The sequence below is a fragment of the Gymnoscopelus braueri genome (assembly GCF_963280865.1).
Source record: "Gymnoscopelus braueri genome assembly, chromosome: 22".
NCBI classification, from domain to species: domain Eukaryota; kingdom Metazoa; phylum Chordata; class Actinopteri; order Myctophiformes; family Myctophidae; genus Gymnoscopelus; species Gymnoscopelus braueri.
This window is the reverse complement of record NC_137624.1, coordinates 36,119,552-36,129,345: the sequence shown is the minus strand read 5'-3', so window position 1 is coordinate 36,129,345 and position 9,794 is coordinate 36,119,552. Positions and strand designations below refer to the sequence as shown.

At 41.4% G+C, this 9,794-nt stretch overlaps 1 protein-coding gene across 3 annotated transcripts in view; it reads right to left on the bottom strand.

The window, feature by feature from the left end:
- Positions 1-491: 491 nt before the first annotated feature.
- Positions 492-9,794, bottom strand: part of lamc3 (laminin, gamma 3) — a gene marked incomplete at its 3' end in the record, with an annotated part of 219,918 nt that continues 210,615 nt past the window's right edge. The window contains exons 22-28 of one of the 3 annotated variants that reach the window (XM_080420017.1): positions 9,084-9,294; positions 6,948-7,106; positions 4,964-5,066; positions 4,180-4,382; positions 3,393-3,533; positions 2,354-2,453; positions 492-757 (exon numbers count right to left, since the gene is read on the bottom strand). In XM_080420017.1, the coding sequence (XP_080276143.1) occupies positions 492-757; positions 2,354-2,453; positions 3,393-3,533; positions 4,180-4,382; positions 4,964-5,066; positions 6,948-7,106; positions 9,084-9,294 (1,183 nt within the window). The remainder of the gene's footprint in view (positions 758-2,353; positions 2,454-3,392; positions 3,534-4,179; positions 4,383-4,963; positions 5,067-6,947; positions 7,107-9,083; positions 9,295-9,794) is intronic. The other 2 variants (XM_080420018.1, XM_080420019.1) reach the window with 2 other exon arrangements.

Sequence of the window (9,794 nt, the reverse complement as noted above, 5' to 3'; positions counted from 1 at the left end):
TGGATGATCGCGACGGCACACTTTTTACACCCCGATTCCACGAGACTCGGATACGTCTTTTAAAGTGATCAGGGGATCTATCATCATACTGGAGATAAATATTCTATAATTTTTCAAAGGTTAGTGAAAACACTCGAAAATCGCTGCCAGTGGCTTAGCAAACGATGTTTTATTTCTGGCAGTCAAAGAGTTAACAAAGTATATCACAGTATACCAACCAACTCATTTAATTTGCAGCGGTCTTGGCAGTGACATTAAAACCCTCTAGACTTCGCAAACTGGACCTGAGCTGGCTCTGCTTACCAAATCTCTTCGCCAAAAAATAGCCGATCTACGAGCCCACAGCGCGTCGCAAACACGACGCGTTGTGAGCTCGTAGATCGAGCTATTTTTTTAGCTAATGTTCTCCCCCCAGAATACGGATGCTGGGGGTTCAAAGTGGTTGCCACCCAGTACACACCTGCCCCGCCCCCACCTATTCCCCCCCTCCCCTAGCCTTTGCCCGCTCCTGCAGTGGCTTGGGGGCAGGACTGAGGCAGGTTCAGGGTGATGTCCCTCAGACTGTCCCTCTCCTCTCGGATCTCCTGCAGGTCCTGTTCCAGCACGCCCAGGCGATTCTGCTGGTCCTTGGCCGCCAGGCGCAGCTTCTGGATCTTCCAGCCCAGCCCGGGGCTCTCCACGCTGCCGCGGAGCATGGTGAGCCGGCGCGCCGTCTCGTTCAGCACGTGGTCGAAGCGCTCCAGGGGAACTTTCTCATCTGCAAACCACCGTGCAACGGATGAGAGAAGACCAGATCAGAGATGGAGATAACATGGAAGTTTCCCCATTTCGGATTTGCGAAAAGACCATGATTATTCTGCCTCTCAGGTTTTACTATAGTGACGAGTTGGGGCACCGATCACCCCGTTCCACCATCCGTTTGACGCGATGGCCGTCGTCCACTAGAATGTGGAAGTGCCGTTCTCATCCACGAATCATAATAGGTTGACAAGTCCGCTAAAAACATTTAAACAATGTAGAAACAGACTTGAGCCCCCAAACGAGTGGCCGCACCGAGTGGTGCGATGTCTGCTTCTGCCGACTCGGCGTTGAAGTTGCATACCAATAGGCTTGGAATCGCAAATCAACAACGATGTGATGCAGCAGGAGAGCCCCGTCTGGCGCTTAATTGTTTGCGATTTGATTGTATTTTCACTGTATTTTGTACTTGTTGTTTTGTTCTCTTGACCTGTACAGCACGTGGTCGGCGACAGTAGTTTTTAAATGTGCTATATAAATAAAGTTTGATTTGATTTGATGCAGGTTGTCCCATCGTCTCAGACGAGTGTCGTATGTTCAAATTCTGCCCCAACTCCTCTCCTGTTTGACACGATGGGTGTGAGAATGTATTGAAAAGACACAAGCTGTAGATAAGAGCTCTGCAACAATATTATGATCAGCTAGATCTTTTTAAGGTCACTATGATTAGAAAGGCTTAGACAAACTCGCATCACTCAAATAAATAGAAACTATATAAACATTACGTGGTCTATATTGATTTGATCATTATAATCATAAGCAGAGTAACCTTTCGACTAAAGATGAAAGTTGCCTGCCTTTTACAGTACATTAAGTGTTGGAAATTATTCATCATGAACTTGGAACTTGTACGATTCCCTCGGCTAATTTTTGCACTCGCTGTATCATTTCAACCCACTTGGACTGTAAGACATAAGTACAGGCTTTTTGGGCCGATTAACAGATGACATTTTGGCCTTTCATGCTGAAACATGACCATGGGGATAAAACAGTGGCGGATGGGATTTCCATACTAAATGAGGCATTAAAGAGGAGCAGAAACTCTTTATTGGGTTGACATTCAGGCTTTGTGCTAATAAGGACCCTTCATGAGTTTAAAAGAGGGAGAAGACTATGAAAACACATCAGTAGGACACTCAAGGGCTGTTAGATCGGTGGTTCTCAAACGTTTTCATGCCAAGGACCTCCAAATTGATATGTATTTGGCCACGAACCCCCCCATCTGAAAAGGTTTTGACCCCCAGAAGACAAGATTTATGTAAAAACATTTTAGATATTTTTCAAACATTTTCAAAAATAGCAGACGTACACGCTTTCAGTGCGGCACTAAGTGACACGCTGTGAGCTTGTAGAGCCCCCCCCCTTCCAAGGACCCCTGGGGGTCCCCAGACCCCACTTTGAGAACCAATGTATTAGATGGTCATGAAAATCATTTTGCAGTTTGTTTTCACTACAGAAGGAAATCATCTTGAAAGGGGCCAAATATATATCAATTTGCGGGTCCTTGACATGAAAAAGTTTGAGAAATACTGCGCTATAAGAAAAAGGTCCCTACCTATCTTATTGATGAGCTCAGTCAGTGTATTAGAATAGGCTTCTAAACGGAGTTTGGCAGCTTCCATGTCCTCCTTCACACTGGTCAGGGACACCTCGGGCTGGTGGGGAGGAAACACACACCATATTATGTCCAGTTCAGACATCATCTGAACATGTCTCTGCTTTTGATATCCCCATCTGGTCATTCATGTTTATGGCCAGTGGGGATATGTTTTATTTTATCCATGCTTCTGGTCAGACTGAATTCAAAACTGTCTGATATGTTTGATATTTATACGTGATTATATCACTATCATTTGAAAATTTCATTCAAACAAGTTTGTTAACCACATTATGTGATTTTGTCAAAAATTCTATATTTATTTCATTTGTATTCATAATTAGCTAAAATACCAGGTCTATAAGGTCACAACGTGTCGCAATGCAACACGTCATATCAAAGAAGGATATCGGGCTTATAAGCAGTGGTGGAAAAAGTACTCACATTTTTAAAGTAAGATATCAATACTGCAGTGTAGAAATACTCTGTTACAAGTGAAAGTCCGGTAATCAAAATTTACTTGAGTAAAAGTACACAAGTATTGGCATCAAAATACACTTCAAGTACCAAAAGTAAAAGCCAAAAGTCATTGTGCAGAATGTCCCATTTCACAAGTTCAAAATGTATAAAAGAATCTTTTGAAAATAGCCGATCTACAAGCTCACAATGCGTCGTATCGCGACGCATTGTGAAAAGATTTGTTTGTTTTCACAAATCATCAAACCCCGATGCAATCTATCAAACAACAACAAAGGGAACAGAAATCAGCATGCGTAGCATGGCGTAGCGTACCTCAGAGGTGGCGCGGGCGTGTGCGCGGGCCGTCTGGTTCATTTTAGATTTATTTTGGCAAAAAAATTCAAAAATAGTAGATATACAAGCTTGTAGATCTGCAATGTTTTGAAAAATCGTGAACATTTTTGTGCAAATCTTTGCTTCTGGATGGGGGAGGGGGTCCCTGGAAAAGGGAACAGAAATCAGCATGCGCATAGCGTACCTCAGAGGTGGCCTGGGCGTGTGCGTGGGCCGTCTGCTTCTCCTGCTCGGCCAGTTGCTGCAGAGTGTGTTCTACCTGGGAGCGGAGCTGGCCAGACGCAGTCCTGGTGAGCTTGGCCTGAGTTAAAGTGGCCTTGGATTCCTGGACACAAACATTTAGCAGATGGTGGAACCATAGTTCATACGGTGTGTGTTTATAGCCTTGCACACGCACACACACACACACACACCTTTCTTGCACTTTTTGTTCTACTGTTTTTTTTCTCATACGCACATGCACACAGATGAACACACACAAATGAATCTTTTCCTAATTGCAAGCCTTACTCTATAATATTTTTTTAAGGGGTGGCTTGAAAAGCCAGCCTGTCTGTAGACAGACCTGTACCTAGTCGTCACTTCTCAACACTTTCTCTGGCTGGCCTCTTACCAAGGCCGGCCAATGAGGACTCGCCATCCTCTCGGACTATGGGATCTGGACACACGGCAGAGCACAGCGGTGTCAGATTCCACTTAAGGGGGCAAGCGCGATAGCACACGCGCACACATAAAAAGACAGACAGAGATGCACTCAGTTTCTTTATATTGGTAGCCACCTTGTGAATAACATTTAAATGTCAGTCTTGTTTAAACATAGAACAACCATTTCTCTTGTGAGGACCAGGAAAATAGTCCTCTCAAAGTCCATTTCCTTAATACTTGAGGGGACATTTGGACCTAGTGTATAGTACAACAACGCACGCACGCAAACACACACACACGTGCGCGCGCGCGCTCCACACACACACCTTTGCTACAGTGTGTGCCGTGCGCTCTGCCTCCTTGCTGGTGTTCCTGGAGACGCCGGCGCTCTCCAGCACCGGCTTCAGCATCTTCTCCATCTGCTTGATCTTCTTCCTGACGTCGGTCAGAACCTTCTCCTCCAGCGGCCTCTCCTTCTTCAGGGCAGCCTTGGTCTGAGCCTGCCGCTTAGGCCACTCCCTCTGCATGTCTGAGGCACACAGACAGACAGCAACACCGTCCAATCAATGCTCAGGTGTTCATTTGAAGGTCTTTCACACACCGGACCGGAAGAGTTTAGCATTTTGTCAAATTAATTTAAATTTGCATTCATTTAAACCTATCGAAACCGGGAACGCATCTGTGTTATTTTAGATTTCTTTGGCTATTCAAAAAATAGCAGATTTACAAGCTCATAGTGTGGCACCGAGTGCCGTGCTACAAGCTTGTAGATCAGCTATTTTTTTTTGGAAAATGTGTGCAAATGTGTGCAAAACTCTAATTGAACCACTGATATAGAAACATACGTTTTTAAAAAAAACTGTCAGGATTTAGAAGACATTTGTAGAATCCCCAGAAGCAAAGATTATGAGTTAAAATGTTCGCTTTAAAAAATACAAATTCAGCCAAAGTATAAAATAATGGTTTATGGTTACACAGATGCGTTCCTGGTTTTAATGGGTTAAGTATCAATACAATTGTAAGAAAGCACTGGAACGACACAATGCGGCTGTTATGTAACCATTATTATTATTATCCTTTCACGTTCCATTTCATTCAGTTTGCTCTCACCTGTCAGCTCCCTGTGCAGTCGGATGGTTTCTGACTCAACCTCTTTAGCTGCCACCACAGATGACAAGGCCATGACCGTTGCCCCCTGAACACGAGCTTTCAGCTTCAGAGAGACACAGAAAACACACATGTCTTACTTAAGTAAAAGTATCAATACTGCAATGTAGAAATACTCTGTTAAAAGTGAAAGTCCTGAATTCAAAATTGACTTGAGTAAAAGTACAAAAGTATTGGTATCAAAATGTACTTAAAGTACCAAAAGTAGAAAGCAGTCATTATGCAGAATGTCTCTTTTCACAGGTTCAAAATGTATAAATAAATCTTTTGAAAATAGCCTATCTACAAGCTCACAATGCGTCGCATCGCGACGCATTGTGAGCTTGTAGGTCTGCTATTTTCAAATGGCCAAAATATATACAGGACTGAAGTGGTTAGTGTGTTTTGTAATACTAATCAAAATCTATGAAGTAACAAAGTAACTAGTTTTCAAATAATTGAAGGGGAGTAAAGCATAATATTTGCCTCTGAGATGGAGTTGAGTAGAAGTAAAAGTACTGACAATTAGAAATACTCCAATAAAGTAAAAACACCTAAAAATTGTACTTCAGTACAGTAGGCCTACCTGTATGTAGTGACAATAGTGTGTGCGTCGGAGTGTATGTGTGTGTGTGTGTGTGTGTGTGTGTGTGTGTGTGTGTGTGTGTGTGTGTGTGTGTGTGCGTTCGTGTGTGTGTGTGTGTGTGTCCGTGTCCTACACTGTCTCCTGCACTTTCCTATCTATCTCACTGAGTAAAGAAAGACATAGGGACAAGGATAACCCACTTTCCTTTTAAAGCATGAAATAAATGACTAGTTCAGCTCATTTTATTACTTTTAATGTTGGCCCTCCTCTGCTGCACATTACTCACAGCTCTTCAACGGCAGGCAGGTTGGCGTTCTTTGACACCGCACACTATCAAACGGTTATTATCACTATTCGAGTTTTCTCAGCGATTCCTGGAGAGTTGGAGTCAGTAAGAGATGCAAACTTTCTATCAAAAGGAGGAATATTCATTGATGTGTGGCACAAAAATCTCCTGCATATGAAGGAGGATAACAAAGCCTAACGAATGGATAAATATCCATTGCTATTTTTTAATCACGCACCTTATGTATATATTGGACTTTATATATTTAATTTGACTGTGCCTTCCTGTTGTTTGACTGTTCCTTTCTTCTCTAGACTCTCTCTCTCTAGACTCTCTCTCTCTATTCCAACTCTTCCTCTAACGGCAAATGTTGAGAGGAGAAAGAAGAAGAAGCCGAACCACTCTTTTACACCTAATTGTGTGATGATGAGAAAGAAAATTTGATTATAATTCTGAAGCAGGAGCCAAGGAGAGGAGTTGTTTGAAAATGCCACTGAAATAGGATCAAAGTCAAGTCCCACGGTGGGAGGGAGGGACGGAGCATGGGAATAATCAGTACAGATGAACCTGTGGTGTGCACCAAGGTTAAATAGTTTCGGATTCTTCATTATATTTAGTGTTAGTTCGTTCAGACATTTCTTTTGTAATTCATTTAGTTTTCATTCGTTTTTAGGAAGGGTTTGCTAGTTTTTATTAGTTTTTATTTTTGTGACGACGCTTAGTTTTGGTTTAGTTTTTATTAGTTTTAGTGTTTTTTTTTCATACTTTGGGTTATTTGTCGGTTGCAGGATTCAAAGGTCAGAGTAAGTATTGTATAATAAAAACTCAACAAAAGATACCATTTCAAAATACATATTCAGTTACTGTTGGACAATAAACGAGAACAACGAAAACGAAGGGCATTTTGTCTATAATTTCAGTTTGTTTTGTAAACACACAATACAGTTAGTTATCTTTTTTCTAGTTCTAGTATTCTAGTTTTTATTTAGTTCAGTTAACGAAAAAAAAATACTATAATAACCTTGGTGTGTGTGTGTGTGTGCGTGCGAGCGTGCATGCGTGACTGATGCAATCACCTTGTGGATGTCATTGTCCATCTCCAGGTTTTTGCCGGCTGTCTGGATGAGAGGATCCATCTCCTCGCGGATCTTACTGACCAGCTCCTCTTTGGCCTGGACATGCAGGCCCAGCTCTGATGTTCTTCTGAGCAGGTCCTCACCATGATGCTGCTGCTGCTGGCACAGGAAACAACGCTTATGACTCCATCAGTCATATATTCCAGTGTTTCTCAAACGTTTTCATGTCAAGGACCCCCAAATTGATTTGTATTTGGCCGTGGACCCCCATTTGAAAATATTTTCTGCAAGGGACCTCCAGAAGAGATGATTTGTGGTAAAAGAAATTCAAAATTATTAAAGACTTTCCAAAAGTGTTCAAGAATTTTCAAGAATTTTCAAAATGAGCAGATGTACAAGCTCACAGCTTGTAATTTTTTTTTTAGCTTTTACATTTTATTTTAACAGTAAATTAGCGCAATTTACTGTGAATCTAATTTAATCTAATAATAGATCTAATAATCTAATTTGGACACAAATATCCGCATGACCTTTGTTTGGTTTCATGCGCATCACACATTATATAACCAGCTTTGCAAATATCCTTTTCAGAAATGTATGTTCTGAGCCAGATTTCATAAAACCCCCATCTGTTGATTTAGCCCAAATCTTAATCATATCCGTTTTTGACATAAATGCATAACGACAGGACCCATTATACTAGATTAAAAAGAAAAAAAAAGAAAAAGGTTTGGATAAATCGGTGCTCTCGGGCAGAAATTGTGAATTAATGCCCTTCTTCATCACATATGAATGTCGCACACAAAAGTCGCGAAAATAGCAGATCTACAAGTTCACAGGGCCTTGTGATGCAAGGCGTTGTGTTGAAATGTTTTTAAAATAATAATAGAAACGGTATGGTTTTGGACAGCAACGATATATGTCAGTTTGCATATTTCCTGAAATCATCTGCTGAATCAGCTCTTTATTGTAACGTCATAAACGTCATAAGACATTAAAGTAAAGGTGAACACGTTGAGACTCATCTAATATTCCTAAACATAGTGCTGTCGGGCAGAAACCTCCTATCTCCATATTCTAACTTTTTGTGTTTTTTCGTAAATTAACCCCCGGCCCTTACTTGATCACACTACAGCGTCACACAAACGCATCAAAAGTAGCAGATCTACAAGCTCGAAACGCGGCGCGAAGCGGCGCGTTTCGAGCTTGTAGATCTGCTACTCTTGCTATTTTTTTATTTGAATCCTGAAAAGTAACAGGTTTGGACACATGAGGTTTCCACCCGACAGAGACGATATAGTCAATGATAATATAGAGTTACAAAATCTGTTTCAGCTTCACCCAGCGGATGGCTGCTCAGATGGTCATGATGAGCGTGCTGCGGGGGAGCTGTTAGGGGACAGGTGTCTTGCTCAAGGACGCTTCGAGACATAGATATGGACGAACCAGGAGGCGAACCAGTGACATGTACTGATTACCAACCAGCCTCTCTAACAACTCAGCTACGCCCCTAAATTTGTATTTAAGTAAATATAAATATATATATAGTAATATTAGAGTAGTAGGGTAGTAGTAGAAAACTATTAACAAGAGCCTGACTGACACGAATCCATTAAAAGATAATCACTGGTGTCTTTCAAAACTGGCCTAAAAAATGACCCATCAGGAGATCACAAGGGGAGTTAAATGCAATTTCTCATAGAAAGGAAGTGTCATTCACACACACACATTCACATGTACATTTAGTGTTTTGTATTTGTTGACGACATGTATTATTGTGTTATTTTTATGCTATGTTGATGAATTGAATACTGTACATAGGACCACAATGGAAACAAATCCCCAGGACCTTTTTGTGTTACCCTTTTTAGCCTTAATGTCTAACTGTACCTTGTGATGTTTACATTTTTGACTAATAAAGTATTCAATCAATCAATCAATTGGGTCTAAATAATTAACAACATTGGATCTATATAGGAACACAGGTTCTTTTTTTTGTTCATCTCCTGAAAAAGTATCAGTTTTGAACACAAACTTTCTGACAACATAAATGATACAGTATATAGTGAGTGATTGGCTGCACTGAACAACAAAATGCTTCCAGTCCTATTTTCAGTTGTCAGCCACCACACTGACCTCAGCTGTGCTGTGGTTGCCTCCAGGTGTTGTGTGGTTGGAGTCTGGTGTTGGTGATGGACCGCTGGCAGACAGCTGATGCAGGGAGGAGGTGATGTTAGCCAGGACAACATGGAGCCCGGCAGAGCTCTCCTCCAGGGCCAACTGACTGGCTAGAGTCTCATTCACCTGGGCTGTCAGGTTCTCCTTCATCTGCTGCATTGTTAAGAGTCTGAGGAGAGAGAGAGAGAGAGAGAGAGAGAGAGAGAGAGAGAGAGAGAGAGAGAGAGAGAGAGAGAGAGAGAGAGAGAGAAAGAGAGAGAGAGAGAGAGAGACGGACGGACATAAGGACATATTTAGTAAACATTAAAGGTATGGTAAGTGATTTTCTTTGGTCAAAATAAGTGTTAAATAGCTCTATATTCTGATAGTACTCATTGCTATAGAGTGTTTGTTCAGTAACAGGAGTCTCCATGTCTCTCCAGCTCTTTATTAAACAGAACATTTTCAGGCCGGGATGCCAATTTTATCCAATCAGGATAGAGAACTCAGTCAGGATACAGGATATTAAACAAGTGAAATTGGAAGTTGTGACACAAATAAATTATCTGAACAAATTGGAACTGGAACATTTTAAAAATGAAGCTGATAAATGTGTACTCTCTCCTGATTGGCTGAAATGTTGTCACTATACCTGAAACTGTATTTTCTGTTTATTAAAGAGCTGGAGAG